Source organism: Meleagris gallopavo, chromosome 34 (assembly GCF_905368555.1).
Source record: "Meleagris gallopavo chromosome 34, MGAL_WU_HG_1.1, whole genome shotgun sequence".
In the NCBI taxonomy this organism is placed as follows: Eukaryota; Metazoa; Chordata; class Aves; order Galliformes; family Phasianidae; genus Meleagris; species Meleagris gallopavo.
Genome location: NC_139438.1, coordinates 185,334 through 204,390, shown reverse-complemented (window position 1 = coordinate 204,390; position 19,057 = coordinate 185,334). Strand labels below are relative to the sequence as shown.

At 59.9% G+C, this 19,057-nt stretch overlaps 2 protein-coding genes across 4 annotated transcripts; both read right to left on the bottom strand.

Moving 5' to 3' along the window:
• On the bottom strand, positions 1 to 13,884 carry RASAL3 (RAS protein activator like 3). 3 transcript variants are annotated; one of them, XM_085214892.1, is made up of 19 exons: positions 13,802 to 13,884; positions 11,026 to 11,440; positions 9,904 to 10,034; positions 9,744 to 9,822; positions 8,945 to 9,027; positions 8,780 to 8,868; positions 8,578 to 8,725; positions 8,217 to 8,315; positions 6,720 to 7,262; positions 5,611 to 5,755; positions 5,299 to 5,443; positions 4,457 to 4,693; positions 3,761 to 3,962; positions 3,511 to 3,614; positions 2,595 to 2,904; positions 1,048 to 1,170; positions 772 to 974; positions 323 to 398; positions 1 to 244 (listed from the first exon to the last, which is right to left on the bottom strand). In XM_085214892.1, the coding sequence occupies exons 2-19, from the start codon at positions 11,438 to 11,440 to the stop codon at positions 95 to 97; spliced, it is 3,282 nt and encodes a 1,093-aa protein (XP_085071018.1). In that variant the 5' UTR covers positions 13,802 to 13,884; the 3' UTR covers positions 1 to 94. The 3 variants fall into 3 exon arrangements, with proteins under 3 accessions (XP_085071018.1, XP_019467395.1, XP_019467396.1); XM_019611850.3 differs by having other exon boundaries at positions 8,578 to 8,710; XM_019611851.3 differs by having other exon boundaries at positions 772 to 971; positions 8,578 to 8,710.
• Positions 13,885 to 14,324: 440 nt separating this feature from the next.
• Positions 14,325 to 18,893, bottom strand: PGLYRP2 (peptidoglycan recognition protein 2). The gene is made up of 5 exons (XM_010728315.4): positions 18,759 to 18,893; positions 16,754 to 17,572; positions 15,515 to 15,725; positions 15,028 to 15,322; positions 14,325 to 14,900 (listed from the first exon to the last, which is right to left on the bottom strand). Exons 1-5 carry the CDS (start codon positions 18,820 to 18,822, stop codon positions 14,898 to 14,900), a joined length of 1,392 nt encoding a protein of 463 aa, XP_010726617.2. The 5' UTR covers positions 18,823 to 18,893; the 3' UTR covers positions 14,325 to 14,897.
• Between the last annotated feature and the right edge of the window lie 164 nt (positions 18,894 to 19,057).

Genomic DNA, 19,057 nt, shown 5'->3' with positions numbered 1-19,057 from the left:
TCACAGTGACACCAACAATATTTATTGCTGAGAGACAGAAATCCATTGAGATCAGGACCTGGGGGACACAGCCGTGCCACGGTGACATCCAAAGTCACACACTGGTGGCCTGTCCCTCGTCCCCACCCTCGTCCCAGCTCTGTGCAGGTGGCCGCCGTCCCATCCTGCCAGGGTGGCCCAGCAGCCGGGTGATGGCATCCCGCAGCTCGCTGTGCTCCCTCTCCAGTGCCACCAGCCTGCTCTCCTGCCAGGAGATGCATCAGTGCCACCACCACCACGTGGCCCTGTCCTTGTCCCCATCTCCAGGGTCCCAGTGTCTTACCAACGCTCTGTCCCGGTCCTCGCTTGCCTTCAGCCTCTCCAGGTCCTTCTTGCGGGTCCCTTCAGCTGCCGTCAGCCTAAAGCAGTGCAGGTGAGCCCCAAAGATTTGAGGCCCCAAAGATTTGATCGAGGGTATGGGGATATTGAGGCTTTGGGGACACCAAAGATTTGGGGACACTGAGGCTCTGGGGACACCCAGGATTTGGGAACACTTGGGCTTTGGGGACGTAAAGGCTGTTGGGACATCAAGGCTTTGGGGACACCAAAGATTTGGGATCACACACAGGCAAAAGTCAGGCTTTGGGGATACCAGGGTTTTGGGGATACCCAGGCTTTGGGGACATTGAGACTCTGGGGACACCTGGGTTGTGGGGAAAACAAACCTTCAGGGACACCTGGGTTTTGGGGAAATTGGGGTTTTGGGGACACCTGTGCCTTGGTGACACCCACCTGGCACCCAGGTTGGCCATCCGTGCGTTGCCCTCCTCCAGCTGCAGCCGCAGACGCTCGAGCAGCTCTCGGTGCTGGCCCTGCTCCTGCTGCAGCCCACGCTGCTCGCCCTCCAGCTCGCCCACCTTCTCTTCCACCACCCGCAGCCTCTCCAGGCCTTCAGCCACCTCCTTCCGCAGCGCCTCGATCTGCCGCCCGTGCTGCTGGGGACACGGGGATGGGTGTGAGCACGGTGTCCCTATGGGTGCCGTCCCGGTGCCGTGCTCCCCAGGTTACCTTCTCCAGCGGGCGGATGGCGTAGAGCTCACCCTGTGCCACTGACACCTCCTCTGCATAGCGCTGCCATGGCACCGTGGGTTTACGTGGCAGTGACACCGATGGGCGAAGCTTTGATCGGCCCTACAACATCGGGGGCACTCATCAGTGTCAGCACCCTTGGGTGTGCAGCAGGGCAGGGGCTGCACAGTGAGGGTGTGGTGACCTCAAAACGTCCCCATGGGCCTCTCATCCCCATGGGTCTGTCATTCCCAAAGAGTCTCCATAGACCTGCACTGAGGGGTCCCCAGGGTCCCATCATCCTCAATGGGTTCCAATGGAAATGCTGTCTCCTCTGGACCTCATCCCCAAAGAGTCCCCATGGATCTGACTTCCCCAACGGATCCGTCTTCTCCAGTGGATCCATGGACATGTCACCCCAGTGGATCTCCATGGCCCTGTTGTCCCCATTGGTTCCCCATGGTCCTGTCATCCCCATTGAGTCTCCGCGGATTTGTCATCCCCAAAATATCCCCATACTGAGGGTTCCCCATGACCGCATCATGGAGAGATCTCCGTGGTCCTTTCGTAGTGAAAGTGTCCCCGTGTTCCTGTCACCCCCAAAAGGTACCCTTGGTCCTGTCTCAAAAGGTCCCCATGGTCCTGCCCGCAAATAGATCCATGGACCCATCACCCACAGAAGGCTCCCCACAGTCACGCCACCCACCAAAGTATCCCCATGGCCCTGTCTCCCCAGTAGGATCCCATGGACATGCCCTGAGGAGTCTCCATGATCCCTTCATCCCCAAAGGGTCCACAAGAACGTGTCGCTCCCAAAGCATCTCCACCCCTCTCACCCTTACCATGGTCCCCATGGTCCCATCACCCACCAAAGAACCCTCTGCGGTCCTGCCCCAAACTACCCCCATTGCCTGGCCCCTAAAAGATCCCCACGGTCCCGTCACTCCCAAAGGGCCACTCATGGCCTTTCCCTAAAAGGTTCCCATGGTACCACCATCACCAAAGGGTCCTCATGGCCCTGTCCTCCACCAAAGTGTCCCTATGGCCCTAACCCCGAAAGGTCTCCATGATCCTTTCATCACCAAAGTGTCCCCACGGCCCTGTCCTCCACCAATGTGTCCCTATGGCCCTAACCCCGAAAGGTCTCCATGATCCTTTCATCACCAAAGTGTCCCCACGATCCCGTCCTCCACCAAAAGTTCCCTTGGCCCTATCCCAAGACATTCCTGTGGTCCCACCACCCCTAAAAAGTCCCCATATTCCTGTCACCTCCAAAGGGTCCCCCACAGTCCCACGACCCATGGCCCTACCCAGAAACATCCCATGGTCCCATTACCCTTAAAAGGTCACCTCCTGTCCTCCACCAAAGGGTCCCCACAGCCCTACCCAAAAGTTCTCCATGATCCTATTCTGACCGAAGAGTCCCCATGATCCCATTCTGTACCAGAAGGTCCCTGCGATCCCATCGCGCCCAAAAGATCCCTACACTCATGTAATCCCATGGGGTGACGGCCCTCCACGGAGTCCAGCACCCCGGGGGGACTCACGGTGCCCTCACGGTGCGCAGAGGACCTCGCTCCATCCCCTCCCGTTGTTTCCACCACGTGCTCAACGCTGCTCTGCTTGCGCAGACGCCGGGCAGCTTTGTTCTGTGCGGGGACGCTTTGGGTGCGCTGCACATTCCTGCGCTCCCGACTGGATCGTGGTGATGGTACCGGTACCGGTGTCGCTTCCACATCCGTCCCGTCCTCCCGGCTGCGGACGCGGCGGATGCTGATGAGCGATTGGCTCTTGATGAGAGGGCTGTGCTTGCTCAGGTCCCGCGGCGGCACGAAGCCCGGCTTGAAGCTCTCTGAGCTGTGGGGTATCAGGGAGGTAAAGGACCCCAAACTCTTTTGGGATCAAAGCTAAACCCATCTGGGATCAGAACCATCCCCATCCTGGACCACAGCCATTCATGGGAGCCATCCAGGAGCAGAGAAACGTCCTAAAACCATCTGGGAACAGAACTGTCCCTTGAACCCAGCCTGGATCAGAGTCATCCCTAAGCCACTTGAGGCCACAACCATCCCCTAGTGAGATCCTGCCCCAAAGATCCCCAAGATCTCGTCACCCACCAAGGAGTTCCCATGGCTCTGCTCTTGAAGATCCCCGTGTTCCTCTCCAAAGGGTCCCATGGCCCTACCTCTCCATGGATCCCCAAAGGTCTCCGTGGTTCCATTACCCACCAACGGGTCCCCATATTCTTGTCACCCACCAAAGAATCCCCCATCACCATTCCTCAGAAGGTCCTCATTATCCTCTCACTCCCAAAGGCTCCCCATGGTCCCATCACCCACCAAATCCTAGAGTCCCCCTGGAGCCAACCAGGACCAGAGCCACCCCAAACTGCTCCTGGTGTCACCCCTCCGGCCTCACATGTCCCCATTGGTCCCGTGTGTGTCCCTTGTTCCCCTTCATTACCTTCGCTCTGTGATGGAGCTGAGCCGGACGGAGACAGGGACCGGTGTGCCCTCCCTGATGGCATTGAGGATGGTGGGTAGAGGTTCCAGCTCTTCCTGTGTGGCCTGATGGGACAAAATGGGACATTATGAGGCCACGGGGTGGCCGTGGGACAGTGACACCCATGGGGCTGCGAGCACCCAGCTCTGCACATAGGGAGAAGAAGGAGGCCCATGTCACTAGCCACCCTTGGGGACATGCAGGTTGGCACCTGGTCCAGGCTGGAGAAGATATCGCAGAGCAGGAGGTGGAGGGTGGCAAGCTCCAGGGCCAGGTCCACATAGCCATCATAGGTGGCAACATGGCCGCTGCTCTCAGGGCTGGCCACGCTCCTCAGGAAGGCTGTCATGGTGCTCCAGTGGTGCTCCAGGAACTCGTTCATGAAGCCCATGTAGGCCTCCTTCTCACCAAACCTGAGGACCATGATGGCCAGTCACCCACGGGCCACCACCACCAGAGCCATGTACTTCTTGGCTCGCGTGGCTTCTTGGGGACATCCCTGCTGCCCCACAGTATCCCTTGGTGCCCTAAAGTTTGTAAGGTCCGTCCCTGCTGCCCCATGGCATGTAGGCGAGGTTCTAGCACCCCTGTGGAATTCCAGGGACGTTCCTGTTGTCCTGTGGTGTATTAGGGACATCCCTACTGCCTCATGGCGTGCTAAGGATGCCCCTGCTGCCCCATGGGCATAGGTCCATCCCTGTCGCCCTTTAGCACATAAGGGAGGTTCTAGTAGCCCCATAGACTATCAGGGACATTCATGTTGCCCCAAGGTGTTTGAGGGCATCCCTACTGCCCCATGGCCATTCTGTGGCACGTGCCACACAGGCTGTAGGGGACATCTCTGCTGCCCCATATCTTCCCCACGGGGACCCCACCAACACCACGCGGGTGATGCGCCGTGACGTACGTGGTGAAGTTGGCCAGGTTCTGGATGACCTTGGCCACCAGGGTGAGGGTACGAGCGGTGGCCTCACTCGGGTACTCCTGGATGAGGCCAAAGAGACTTGGGGACATGATGGCAGGGCAGAGGAACCGCAGGAAGAGCGAGGCTGAGACCAAGCGCTGCCCTATGGCCGCCTTGCCCCGAGCCATGCACTCCTCCTGCCACGCTGCGAAGATCTCTCCCAGCTCTGCTGGGAAGGTGCTGTGGGGACAGACGGGGTGGGTGGGTGACTCTGGTGTCCCCTATGTGCCACCATGGTGTGCTGTGGGACATGGTGCCCACCATTGTCGTGCTTGTCCCCATGCTGATCCCCTATGTCTGTCCCCAAACCCGCCCCCCTTGTATTTCCTGGTGCCCATCACGGTGGCCATGGTGCCTGTCTCCATTCCTGTCCCCACGTTTGTTCCCGGACTTGTCCTCTGTCCCTCCTGCTGCTGATCACTATGGCCATTCCAGGGATGGTGCCTAATTCCATCCCTGTCCCCTGCGTCTGGCCCCAGAGTTGCCCCCACATCACTCTTAGTACCCATCACCATGGTTGTGGTGCCTGTGTCCCATCGCTGTCCCAAAACACGTCCCCATATCCTTCCTGGTCCCCATAACCACGTCCATCCTAGGGATGCTGCCTATCTCCACATCTGTCCCCAGACTTGTCCCCACATCCTTCCGGATGCCCGCCCCCAACTCTGCCTCCACATCCCCCATACCTGCCCCATTGCCTGTGCCAACTCCCAACCCCTTTCCTGCCCCCAGGCCCACCTCTATGCAGATGCCCACCCCCGTGCCCCCACGGGGCTGTTCCTCACTCGCAGGATGTGGTGATGCACTGGAGGGTCTCCTCGCAGACCTGCCGCAGGTTGTTCTGGTTGTCTGAGAGATCAGGGCCACCACATTTGCTGGGATCGACTTCACAGCTGTCATCCGAGGAGCAGAGCTGGGCCACAGCCTCACCTGGGCACCAGGAGAAAGGCAATGAGGGGACCGAGCCGCCACTGCCGTGGGACAACCCCATGGAGATCCTGGGGGTTCCCCATAGCCTGGAATGCCTCATGCAGTAAGTCCTGCCCATGCCCAGCGCCCCGTAACACCCCATAATACTCCATAACACCTGCTCCTACCCAGCGTGTCCTGGAGGTATTTGCCCCCCACCAGCTTCATGTATTCATCAATGGCTTTGGTGGCCAATGTGTTCTCTCGGAAGATGAGCGACTCCCGATCATCAAAGCGATCCAACTCGGCCACTCCGAGGTCAATGAGGAACTCCTGTGGGATGGGTGTTGGGGAGCACCCATGGGCCCGGTGTGGCTTGGGCAGTCTGGCCTGGGCAGTACTGGGATCTCCCAGAGTGCCCTTGATTTGTATTTCTCATCCCATTCCACCCCATCCCACCCCATCCCATCCCATCCCATCCCATCCCATCCCATCCCATCCCATCCCATCCCATCCCATCCCATCCCATCCCACTTACAATGCCATGCCAACACATCCCATCCCAACCAAATTCAGTGCAACCCGACTGTCCATCCCATCCCCCTCACAATCCCATCCCACCCCAACCATCCTGTCCACCACAATTTGGGTACACCCATTCCATCTCCATCCCACCCCAACCACCGTGTCCACCCCACTATGGCCACCACCCATCCTACCCCAACCACCACATCCACCCCACCACAGCCGTCACCCATCTCTCCCCCATCCCACTCCAATCATCACGTACATCACAATTTGGGCATGTCCATCCCTCTTCCATCCCACCCCAACCGCTGTGTCCATCCCACCATGGCCATCATGCTTCCCACCCCAACCACCACATCCCTCCCATCTTGGTCATCACCCATCCCACCTCAACCATCACATCCGTCCCACCGTGACCATCACCCCATCCCCCTCCAACCACTGCGTCCATCCCACCACAGCCATCATGCTTCCAACCCCAACCACCTTGTCCATCCCACCCCAACCATGACCCATCCCAACCCCAACCACCACATCTACCCCACCGTAGCCATTACCCATTCCATCCCCATCCCAACCCCAACCACCACATCCCCCCAATCTGGTCATCACCCATCGCACCCCAACCATCATGTCCACCACAACTTGGGCACATCCATCCCTCCCTCCCTCCAACCACAACATCCAGCACATCACAACCATCACCCACCCCGCCCTCACCCCACCCCAACCACCGTGTCCATCCCACCACGGCCACCAGCCGCCCTACCTTGGCTTTCCCGGTGCTCTGCAGGACGCGCACCAAGGCGCCGGCGAGCTCCTCCTTGTGTCTCACGGCGATGGTGGGCTCCAGACAGGCACACAGCTCCCGATAGTGGAAGGTGATGAACTCAGCCAGCTCCTTGTAGCGTACGATGGGCAGCACCCTCACCTCGCGGTACCGCCCGCGCACCCGCACCGCCGGCGCCCGTTCATTGCCTCCATGACTGCTCAACGGGTACCACCGCTCCAAGGGCTGCCGGGCAGCCGCCAGCTCGGCCAAAGGGACGGTGACAGATGCCACCGGCTGGCTGGGGTGGCCCTGATCATCACGGCAAAGCGAGAGGGTGAGGGCGTGGGAGGGCGGGAGGGCGGCCAGCTGGAAGAGCTCGCCCCAAAAGAGCTCGCCGTCGGGACCGGCCACTTTGGCGGTGGTGCGGGCGAAGAGCGTGCCGTCCAGGTGGAGGTGACACCGCAGGCGGCGGCGGGGCGGCAGGTCCCGTGCCTCGTACACCCACAGGCTCAGCGCCAGCTCCAGGCGCTCGCAGTTGTCCTGGGGACAGGAGGGGACAGTGGGGACATGGGGGGATAGGAGGGGATGTGGGGCAGGTGGGGAGGTGAGACTGGATGGGAAAGGAGGGCTGGATTAGACGCAGGGAGCAGGAAAGGACACTGACGGCAGGAGGGGATTTGGGGGACAGGAGGGGACACGGATGCGTGGGGGATAGGAGGGTATCCATATCCACGGGGCAGGAGATGGCAGCGGAGGCAGGAGGGAAATTGGGAGACAGGAGGAGATGTGGAACAGATGGGGGCATGGGACAGGAAGGGAAAGTAGGACTGGAGAAGACATGGGGGACAGGAGGGGGCACTGGGAGAAGAAGGAGAAATGGGGGCATGGGAGACTGGAGGGGACATGGGGGACAGGAGCTGGCATTGGAGACAGGAGGGATCTTGGGAGAGAGGAGGGGACACAGGAGGCATGGAGGGGAATTGGGGACATAAGGGGATGTGGAGCACGCGAGGGGGAATTAAGGTCTTGGGGGACATGAGGGAGCATGGGGGAAAGGAGGGGATATCGATGATCACTGTGGTCCTTTTCAACCCAGCCCATTCTATGATTCTGTGATTCTATGATATGGGGGACAGGATGTGGCACTGGGGACATGAGGGGACCGGACAGGATAGGAGAGGACATGGCGGACATGAGGGAACATGATGGGAGATAGGAGGAGGCCTTGGGGACAGGAGAGGACATGGGGCACAGGAAGGGATACTGGGGACAGAAAGGGTCACAGGGGACACAAAGAGGCCCTGGGGACAAGAGGGGATGTGATCCGGAGGGAACACAGGGACTGGAGGGGATAGGAGGGATGGGAGGAGACACGGGGACACGGATGGCCAAAAACTTCAGGACACAAGAGGATGACCAAATCCATAGCGGGACAGCAGAACACAAGGGGACACAATGGGGACAGGGCCTGTGGGAGGTCCCTGGGGGTCCCACCTTGTTGGGCTGCACCGTGCGGCGCAGGTTCTCAATCCAGCGGTCGCGTTCAGCCAAGGAGCTGCACCCGAAGGAGTGGCTGTGCCCACCTGTGATGATCTGCAGACAGGGAGGGGGTCAGGGGACACCTGGGGGTGTGTGTGCTGAGGTGCCCTGGGTGCTTCTATAGGGTCCAGGGTACCTTTGGCTCCCTTATAGTGTGCCCTGTGTGCCCTGGATGCCTCTACAGAGTGCCCTGGATGCACATCCAGGATTTCTGGGGTGCTCTGGGTGACTCTGCAGGGTACCCTGGGGTACTTTGGGTGCCTCTATAGGGTGTATGTATGGGCTGCTCATCTTGCCCTTCCCCCAGCACCATTACCTGGAAGCAGAATTTCTCGCCCACGATGCTGCCGTGCACGGGACGCACGATGACGTTCTCCCCGCTGAGGTCCAGCTCGGCTGCGCTGGGTGCTGGCTGCAGGGACTCGTGGGAGCCGCTGCGGCTCGGGGCTCTGTGGCAGACACAGCTGTCACCAAAGACCCTCCACGCTGTCCCCACGCTGTCCCCACCACCTTCATACCTTTCTCCATCTGTGCCGATCGCCGCTGAGCTCTCATTTTTGGGCACAATGCGACCTTTCCGCTCCCGCAGTCGCTTCCACAGCAGTCCCTGTAGGGTGGGGATGGAGGGACAACGGGTGAGCCCAAGGTACAGTGTGACACCCGTGGGTGACACCGGGACCCACCTTCACGTTGCTGAACTGCGAGGTGGTGGAGCCGTCGCTGTCGTTGCCTTTCCCCACTGTCCTCACACTTCTCTCCTCGGGGTCTGTTGGGGGGGCCCATGTTAGACCCCAAAACCACGACAGGGTGCGGCACCCACCTCCCCAGAAAGCAGAAGGAAGCACAGCCACGCATTGGGTGCAGCCCACGGGTGGGTGCACTGGCGTGCAGGGGGGTCAAGCTAGGGTTGGGGTCTCACCGCGCGCCGCGCACAGCAGCCAGCGACGGGGGCCCATGGTGGCAAGGAAGCCCTTATCGGGAGGATCAGCGCACAGCAGCGGCGCGGAGGAAGCGGTGACGGCACATGGAGGGCCTCGCACAGAGGGCTTCCTCCTCACCGGGGTGTGGGGCACAACGTGCAGCGCAAGATCCACAGTGCAAGACGCACGAGTGGGGTGCAATGAGGCGCGGTGCACACCGCAAGCCATGGGGCAAGGCGTAGGGCAAGGCGCCTTGCGTGGTGCGGGGGCACAGTGCAAAATGCAGGATGCGTGGCACAGGATGCGGTGCGGCGCACGGTTCGGTGCGCGGCACGGTGGTGCATGATGTGCAATGCACCGTGCACGATGTGCAATGCACTGTGCACGATGCGTGACGCACGGCACAGAGCGTGGAGTGGTTTGCGCATGGCATGGTGTGCAGCACAGGGCACGGTGCGGTGCATGGTGGGAAGCAAAGTGCACAACGTGGTGCATGGCGTGCCCCAGGTGCTGCACTGGAGCTTGCACCAGTGCATGCAAACACCCCACGTCGTCAGCTCACCCGTGTCCTTCCTGCCACCCACTGGGTGCAGGCTGCTGCTCTCGGAGCTCCCGGTCCGGTTCCTGTTCCTGCTTGAAGTCTGAGGACGCAGAGGGGGGTCAGGGACCAAGTGCCCGGCACCCCGTGCACCCCATGACATAAGGGGTACCCATGTCCTCACCTCCTCGTCCCGACCCACATGGACCAGCTGTCCGTCTACCAGTGAAAAGTCGGAGACGTCCCACACTGTGACATCGGGTGCCGGAGGCATTGGGACGGAGGGGGCACCGTGGGTGCTCTCAGGGGCTGGAGCTGTGGAGCAGGGGGGTCAGGAGCACCCAATGGGCACTTGTTGTGTCCCCGTGTCCCATGGTTGGCGTTTAGTGTGGCTGTGACTGTGCTGCAGTAGGTGTGACAATGTCGTGATACGGTTGGGGTGGCGGAGCCAGGGGACACAGGGACACTGCCATGCCACCATCATGGGGGCTGTGATGCCGAAGGCCACATGGCTGTTGTGTCACCACTGGTGTGGCGATGCTGGAGGACAAGTGGCCATGGAGGTGCTACCATGAGGATGGCAGGGGATGTGGCCGTGGCCACACCATCATTGGTGCAACGATGCTGAGCAGCACATCCCATTACCCTTTGCTTTCCAGACCATCACCCATCCCCACTGCCTACCAACCCATCAAACCTAACTCTTCTTCCTCCAAACCATCATCCATTTCCACTGCCCACCACCCACTGTCCCTCAAGCCCCTAATCCGCCATCTCTCCCTATCACCCAGCACACCCAGTCCCTCATCCAGCGTCACCACCCATCCCACCCAACCAGCACCCACAAGGCTCTACACCCCAAACCATCACCCATCTCCACCACCCACCACCTCAGCCCATGACCGCCACCCCCATTTCCATCCCACTCCCATCCTCATCTCCACTCCACTCCCATCTCATTCCCATTCCATCCCCATTCCTCTCCCATCTCATCCCCATCCCTATTCCCATCCCCACCCTCACCCCCATCTCCACCTCCATCCCACTTCTATCTCATACCCATTCCATCCCCACCCCAATCCCAGCTCATCCCCACACAAATCCCATCCTATCTCCATCTCCATCCCACCCCCATCCCCATCCACCCCGATCTCATCCCCATCCCCACCCTCAACAACATCCTACCCCCATCCTCATCTCTATCCCACTCCCATCTCATCCTCGTTCCACCCCCATCCCATTCCCATCTCATTCCAATCCCACTCCCATCGCATCCCCGCCCCCACCACCCCAAACACCTCCGTACCTGGGATGCCCTCATGGGACCCCTTCTCAGCCCTGACCCCGTTCTCCACGTATCCCTTCTTCTTGGACATGGAGCGCAGGTACTTCTGCAGGGTGCCTTTGCCACCCTCGGGGTTGCGTGGCTCCTTGACCACCTTGGAGGGCGCCGAGAACGCCCTTTGGAAGAGGGACCGACGAGCACTGGCTTTGGGTGCCCCCAGGTTGGAGCTGCCCTTCCCAACGCCGTCGTCGAGGCTCTCAGACTCGGGCTGGCTGTAGGAACGCTTCCAGCCCTGCAGCCGGCTCCAGTGCCGACCACCCGGGGTCGCACTGCACCGCTCGGGGTCCCGCTCGCCTACGGGTGCTGCCGTTCGCCATCGGTACGTCTTCAGCAGTGTTGGTGGCTCAGCATTTTGGGGGGGCTTCTCCACTTCCATCTGTGGGATGGAGTGAGCTTCACGAGCCCCCAGAAGCACCGCCATCCCAGCACCCCAATTTAGGTGTCCTCATCCAAGCATCCCTACTGGGGCACCCGTACCCAGGCACCCCAATTTGGGCGCTCCTATCCCAACACTCCAGTTTGGGTGCCCCCATCGCAGCACCCCAGTTTGAATGCCCTCATCCAAACGTCCCTACTGGGGGACCCCTACCCAGGCACCCCAATTTGGGCATCCAAGTTCTAACACCACAATTTGGGTACCCTATCCAGACACCCCCATCCCAGCACCTCAGTTTGGGTACCCTATCCAGACAACCCCATCCCAGCACCCCAATTTGGGTGCCCTCACCCAACCACCCCTATCCAGGCACTCCTATCCAGGCACCCCAATTTGGACATCCATGTTCCAGCACCCCGATTTGAGTGCTTGTATCCAAACATCCCAACTGGGATACTCCTATCCAGGCATCCCAATTTGGGCACCTTCATTCCAGCACCCCTATTTTGGTCCCCCTGTCCAAGCATTCCCACCGGGGCACCCCAATTCCAGCACTCCTATTTAGGTGCCCCCATCCAGGCAGCCCCATAACAGGTGCCCTAATCTGGGAATCTCTGTCTCAACACCTCCATCTGTATTGGAGCACTCTGGTATTGCTACCCCGTTTACACACCTCTTTTAGGGTACCCATGTCCAGGCACCCCCACCCATGTACCCCTATTGGGGTCAATCGTGTGTGATCATCCCTGTGTGGGTTCCCCAATTCCAGCACCCCAATTTGGGTGCCCCCATCCAAGCATCCCTGTCGGGGGTGCTCACATTTCAGCGCCCTCACCCAGGACACTCCATTCAGGCACCCTTGTGTGGGTTTCCCTTATCTGGGGGGCTCTATCTGAACACCCCCATCCAGCTACCCTTATTGGGGCACCCAGTATCACTGCCCCATTTGCACACCCCTTACTGGGTTACCCCTGCGTGGGCATCCCTATAGGGGTACCCCCATCTCAGCTCCCCTATTTGGGTGCCCTTATCTGGGCACCCACCCCCCAGACACCTCAATTTGTGTACCCTCATCCAAAAATCCCAACCGGGTCACCCCTCTGTGGGCATCCCTGTAGGAGATCCCCCTCCCCATCACCTATTTGGGTGCCTCCATCCAAGCACTCATCACGGGGCACCCACATCACAACCCCCATCCAGGCACCCTTATTGGGGCACCCCTATATTGACACCCCAATTGCACACTCCTAATTGGGTGCCCATATCCAGGACACCTCATCCAGGAACCCCCACTCAGATTCCTTTATTTGAGTGCCCCTCTCCTGGCACACACCATCAGCACCCTCTTGAAGACCCCCCCCCCACACACACGCACACCCAGCCACCCTTATTGGGGCACCCCTACATCTCTGCCCCATTGCACGCCCCTCTTTGGGTGCCCCATCTCCCACATGCACGCATCCCTGCCTGCCCACACCCCCCGTCCCAGAACGAGGGGACCCATAAAGGGGGTGCCAGGGTGGGTGGATGAAAGCACAGTGGAGAACAACCCCCAGGTGGGAGTGCCTGGATGGGGTAACCCAAATGGAGAGGGATGCCAGGATGAAGATATCCGAGGATGGGCGCCGGGCGGCGGCGGGGTGGCCACAGGGTGCCATTCCCCGACCCCAAATCCACGGGACACGTCGACCCCCATCCCTTCGCACCATCCCAGTCCTGGGATGCGTATCAGATTGAGACACAGAGCCACTGGGGTGCGGTGACAGCGCTGTAGGGTGACACCTGTGGGTGGCCCCACTGCCACCCCATCCCCGGGCGCAGGCGGTGCCGACGATGCTTCCGTGGCTGCGGCGGCCGCGCTTCCCCCCCGCCCCCCCCCCCGCGTCTCTGCCGCGTTTCCTCCCGCCATCTGCACCCTGTGCACGGCCCCACACCGGGCTGGGGGCGGTCCCGAGGGTGGGGGACCCCCCGCCCCCCGAGGGTGGGAGACCCGAGGGTGAGTGCAGCACTCAGGGGTGCTGGTGGGGCGTGGATGATCCACATCGTGGTGACGCCACGAGCTGCAGGCGCCCATCAATTTGGGGGTCAGCACCCAAAGGGTGACCCAGGGCGGGTGCCCCCCCCCTTCAGAGATGTACCCCCACCCTGGGGGTGATGCCAGTGCTTTTGGGGCCTATGGAGTGCTGCTAACTTTTGGGGTCTTCGGGGTGCAAACCGTCCCACCTAGCAGCACCCCATCACCCCATCAGCACGGTGCTGCTCACCCCAGCACCCCACACCCCCACAGCTGCTCCTGAGGATGGAGCATCCCTTGGGGTGCCACCCCTCCACCCCCCCCATGTGCCCCCAACCCCGCCATACCTCACTGCTCGCTGCCTCCTCTGACACCCGGTTCCTGCCGTGGCTTCCCCATGTGACCCAGCAGGAGTTTCAGTCACACCCTCACCTCCGCCTCTGCCCCAATGATGTTATCTGTGTGCCCAGCCCGAACGGATAGTGCTCGGCCACAGCCCCGGGGGGCACCGAGCAGAGCCCCCCCCCCCCCCAGAGCGCTGCACCGGGTATTGGGGTCACAGTGGTGTCTGGCGTAAAGGCTGTCATTAGGTTTCAGAGTGAACAGGAATCGGAGATGGAGGTGCTGGAGCGCTGTGTGGTGTGTGCACACACGGGCTGTGGGGTCTTGCATGGGGCTGGGTGGGAGAGGGTGAGCCCTGAAAGGTCTGGGGTGGGCATGAGTGTCCCCAGGGTGGGCTAAGCATGGGATTTCCCCTTGTGCTATTAGGGAGGCACAAGGATTGTGCATACACATGTAGAACCACGTTCTGCCTCCCCAGCCCATGCCTCAGTTTCCCTCCTGCTCTCCAGAGGTCATCCCAAGCAGCTATCCTGGTGCTGACTTTATTATGGGATGTTTGAGGCCACGGGCACGGTCTGTTGGGCCACTGGGAGCGAGCCAGGACTGGTCCACACTGGTGTTCTGGAGACTGGTGTCCTGGTCTGCCATCCTTGGGTTGGGGTCCACGTGGATGGGATCCTTCTGGTCTGAAATTCATCGGACTGGGGTCCACATGGACTGGGATCCTTCTGGTCTGAAATTCATTGGGTTAGAGTCCATATGGAGCAGAGTCCATCTGTTCTGACATCTGTTGGGTTGGGCTACATGCGGACCGGGTACCTTCTGATCTGGAATTCATTGGGTTGGGTCTATATGGACCAGGGTCCATCTGGTCTGATATCCATTGGGTTGTTGTCCACACAACCTGGGGTCCACATGGTCTGACATTCGTTGGGTTGGTGTCCTGATGGGCCAGGCTCCATGACTGGAATCATTGGGATAGAGTTTATATGGTGTCCATCTGCGCTGGTGCCCCATTGACCCCCATTAGACCACCATCCATGTAGACCAGGATCCAACCTTTGCAGCACCCACACAGACCAGCACCCATGGGGCCAATCCTCACTGAAGAGAAGAGAAGGAACCATGGTCATCCCCCGCATCCCCCACACTTCCCGCAACCCTCCATCTCCAGCACATCAGAGTGAGCCAGATGCCCAATCCCAGCAATGTCACAGCACCCAGTGCCCACCTTGAAGCCGTGCCAGGTTTGGATCTCCTGGAACAGGGCATCCCCGGGGCAGCTGGTGTTCACCATTTGCCTGTGGCCATGCAGAGTGTAGTTCTGGTGGAGCCACCCAGCCCTCACGGCACACGGTATGAGGCCGTCGCGCACCAAAGCGATGGCCTCGGGATCCGGCAAGCTGGCTGAGAAGTTGCCCACGTAGCCCACTCCGTAGCCCTTGGTGTTGTGACCTCTGGTATGGGCACCCACCCAGTGCCATCCTCGCCCTTGGTACAGGTATCCATCCGAACCCACCACGAAGCTGTGGGCACCCAGTATTGGTCAACCCAATGTTGGTCAACCCATGATTGGTCAACCCAATGTTGGTCAACCCAATGTTGGTCAACCCAACATTGGTCAATTCTGTGTTGACCAACCCAACCTTGGTCAACCCTCTATCCCCCCCCCCCCAGTCACAGGGACCGTGGTGGGATCACTGTGACACCAGTCTCACCTGTAGCCAATGTCATCCCAGCCACGGGTGTCCTGGTGGAAGAGCTGCATGGAGCGCATGTCGCGGGCACAGGCGGCGAAGGAGCGGCATGGGGCGCTGGGCACGAAGGTGTGGTGGATGTAGATGGAACCCAAAGGCGGGGACAAGGGTCTGGGGGTGCCCCGGTAGGGACGGGCACCCCACATGCAGCGGGGGATGATGGCTGGGCACTCTGCGAGGGAAGGCAGGTGGTGGTTGTGGAGTGTATTTGGTCTTGGGAATGTGGAGAATCTGCCTTTGGGGAGTTCCTTGGTTTGGGGACACTGCTGAGTCCATCTGGGGTCACCTTGTCCAGAGGACGTGGAGAATCTGCCCTTGGCTGCCATGGCTTTCTCCAGCATCCAGGGGCACCCCTCCAGAGGACACCGGTGTGTCCATCGAGGGGACATAGCGGTGTCCATCTAAAAACCTGACATCTGGGGACACACTGGTGACCAGCGAGGGGATGCGGTGTTATCTATCCATGGACCACCAACTAGAGACAAACCAGTGTCCATGCAGGGGACATGATGGTGTCTATCCTTGGGCCACCAACTGGGGATACACTGATATCCATCTAGGAGACATGGCAATGTCCATCCAGGGACCACCAGCTAGAGGCAAACCAGTGTCCATCCAGGGGATAAAGAGGTGTTTACCCAAAATCTACCATCTGGGGACTCAGTGGTGTCCATCCAGGAGACACACGGATATTTGGCCACGCCACTCCATGTGTCACCATGAGCACAGTGACATCTCCCCCGGGTGCCCCCAGCTTCACTCAGCACCATTCCTATCACCATTCCCACCAGCCATTCCAGCACCCACCACCCATTCTTAGCACCCATCTCAGCAAACATCACCTATCCCAACATCCACCCCAGCACCCAACATCACCACCCACACCAGCAGCCATCCCTGTCCCCATCCCACCATCCATCCTAACATTCATCTGATCTCTGTTCCTACCACCCATCCCAGCACCCAGCACCCATCCCAGCCCCCATCTCAACACCCATCCCAACACCATTCCCTCTCTTATCCCATCACCCATCCCAGCTTCATTCCCAACACCATTCTCAGCACCCATCCCTGCCCCCATCCCACCATCCATCCCAACACTCCACCCATCCCCATCCCAACACCATTCGCACCTCCTATCCCACCTCTCATCCCACCACCCACCTCCCACCCCAACCTTCACTTGGGGCACCTACTCACCAACGTACACCTCCATGAACTCCCGTGCTGCCTGATGAGCGATGTCCGCCTCCTCCTCCTCCCCAAATTCCTCCATGATCTCACGGGTGGGTGACAGCCCCCTCAGTACCCTCAGCATCGCCACCACCTCCTCCTCCAACTTCCCCACTGCCGTCAGCGCCCCGAAATCCCGACGCCGGCGGCTGCTGTGGGGCCACCCGCTTGTGATCCCATTCTCCACACCATAATATCTCCGGAATAGGATGGAGAGTGGGATGGGTTCTTCAGCCAAGCGTGTGCCCAACAGCACCCCATCCATCGCCCCGTTGGCGACAGCATCGGGGACGAGCGACGGGGGACCCAACAGGGTGAAGCTTTGTGGGTTGTCCACATCATCCCAACACCCATCGGGTCCCAAGGCGGCCGTCCCATTGACCTGTGCCATGAGGAAGGATGTCCCAAGAGCTTCAGTGATGGTGACGGCATAGAGAGGATCCAGAGCAGCGTAGGGTTGATCAATGGGGCCGGGCCACCCCGCTGCCCTCTTCAGCCCCACTTCGATGCCAGCGAAGAGCGGTGCCAACGCAACGGTGGAACCATCAGGTGCCAAGGCCAGGCTGTGCTCTGCTGCTGTGGTGTTGGGGTGGAGGAGGTGGGCGAGCAACTTCCAGAGCTCAGGGATGGGCTTTGGGGTGGGAGTGGGGTCTCCAAGCAGTGTGTGGCACACGGGGGTCCCGCAGCCCCCCAGCGCCCGCACCAGGGATGGGATGTCCGGGGTGTCATCGACCTCCAGGGATTGTAGGATTGGGATCAATGAGGAGATGTGGTGTGGCAGGAGGGCTGGAGGTGAGACAGGAATGGGGGAGGAAGATGAAAACTGGGGGGTGAACCAAAAAAAAAAAAAATAAGGGGAAATGAGCACCCACTCCCAAAAAATAAAAGGGGAAATGGATCTTAAATTGGAGGGATGCGCCCGAGGAAAGGGGGGATGTAGCTGAAAAGGGGGGAAAGGGGGGGGGGGATGCATGCAGAGATGGGAATGAGCGCCCAAAACAGGGGAGAATGCACCCAAAATGAGGGGGGGGAAGGGAGGTGCACCCTGAGGTTGGGAATGCGCCCAAAAATGGGGAATGCAGCCCCAGAAAAAGGGGAGTGCAGCCAAAAAATCGGGGAAATGTACCCAAAATTGGAGAGGATGAACCAAAAAAAAAAAAACTGGGGGGGAGGAGAGAAAGGGGGAGGAATGCACCCCAAAAAGAGGGAAATGTCCCCAAAATGTCATTTGGGCTGAAATGTGGTGACCTGTGGTGACGTTTGGAGACGTGTGGTGACACATGGATACGTGTGAACACACGTGGTGGCATGTAGCATCATGCCATGTCATGTGGTGGTGTGCGGAGACACGCGGTGACGTCTGGTGACATGTTGAGCTGTGGTGACGTGTGATGCCATGTGGTGCCGTGTGGTGCCGTGTGTTAGCATGTGATGCCGTGTGGTGCCGTGTGTTAGCATGTGATGCCATGTAGTGACATGTGGTGCCATGTGGTGCCGTGTGTTAGCATGTGATGCCATATGGTGATGTGTGGTGCCATGTGTTAGCATGTGATACCATGTGATGCCACGTGTTAGCATGTGGTGCCATGTGATGCCATGTGATGCTCTGTGTTAGAGTGTGGTGCCTTGTGTTAGCATGTGGTGCCCTGTGACGTCACGTGGTGCCATGTAGTGCTATGTGGTGCCATGTGCTGCCATGTAGTACCATGTGGTGCCGTGCAACACTGCGTGGTGCCATGTGTTAGCATGTTGTGCCATGTGGTGCCATGTGGTGCCATGTGTTAGTGTGTGGTGCCACGTGGTGTAATGTGGTGCCCCGTGGTTCTGTGAGGTGCCATGTGGTGCCATGTGTTAGCGTGTGCTGCCCTGTGATTCCATGTGGTGCCATGTAAGTGCTGTGTGGTGCCGTGTGGTGCCAGGCAGTGGCATGTTGAGGTGCCACATGGCAGCGCAGTGTCCCCGTGTCCCTTACCTGCTTGGGTGCGGGCGCTGAGCACCGCCAGCAGCAGGAGGACAGCAGCAGCAGAGCAGTGCATGGTGCCCTATGGACCGCACGGACTTTGTCCCAGCCCCGTGGTGTCACACTGGCGCTGCGCAGTGCGTGTGCAGGGGGTGTGTAATGGCTGGACAGTGTGCGTGCAACACGCGTGCATGCAGTGGGTGTGTCATTTGTGCACAAGTGCGTGTGCAGTGCGTGTGCTTCTGTGCGTGTGTGTGTGCATGCAATGCGCGTGCAAATGTGGGCACGCGTGTGCAGCGTATGCAATGGGT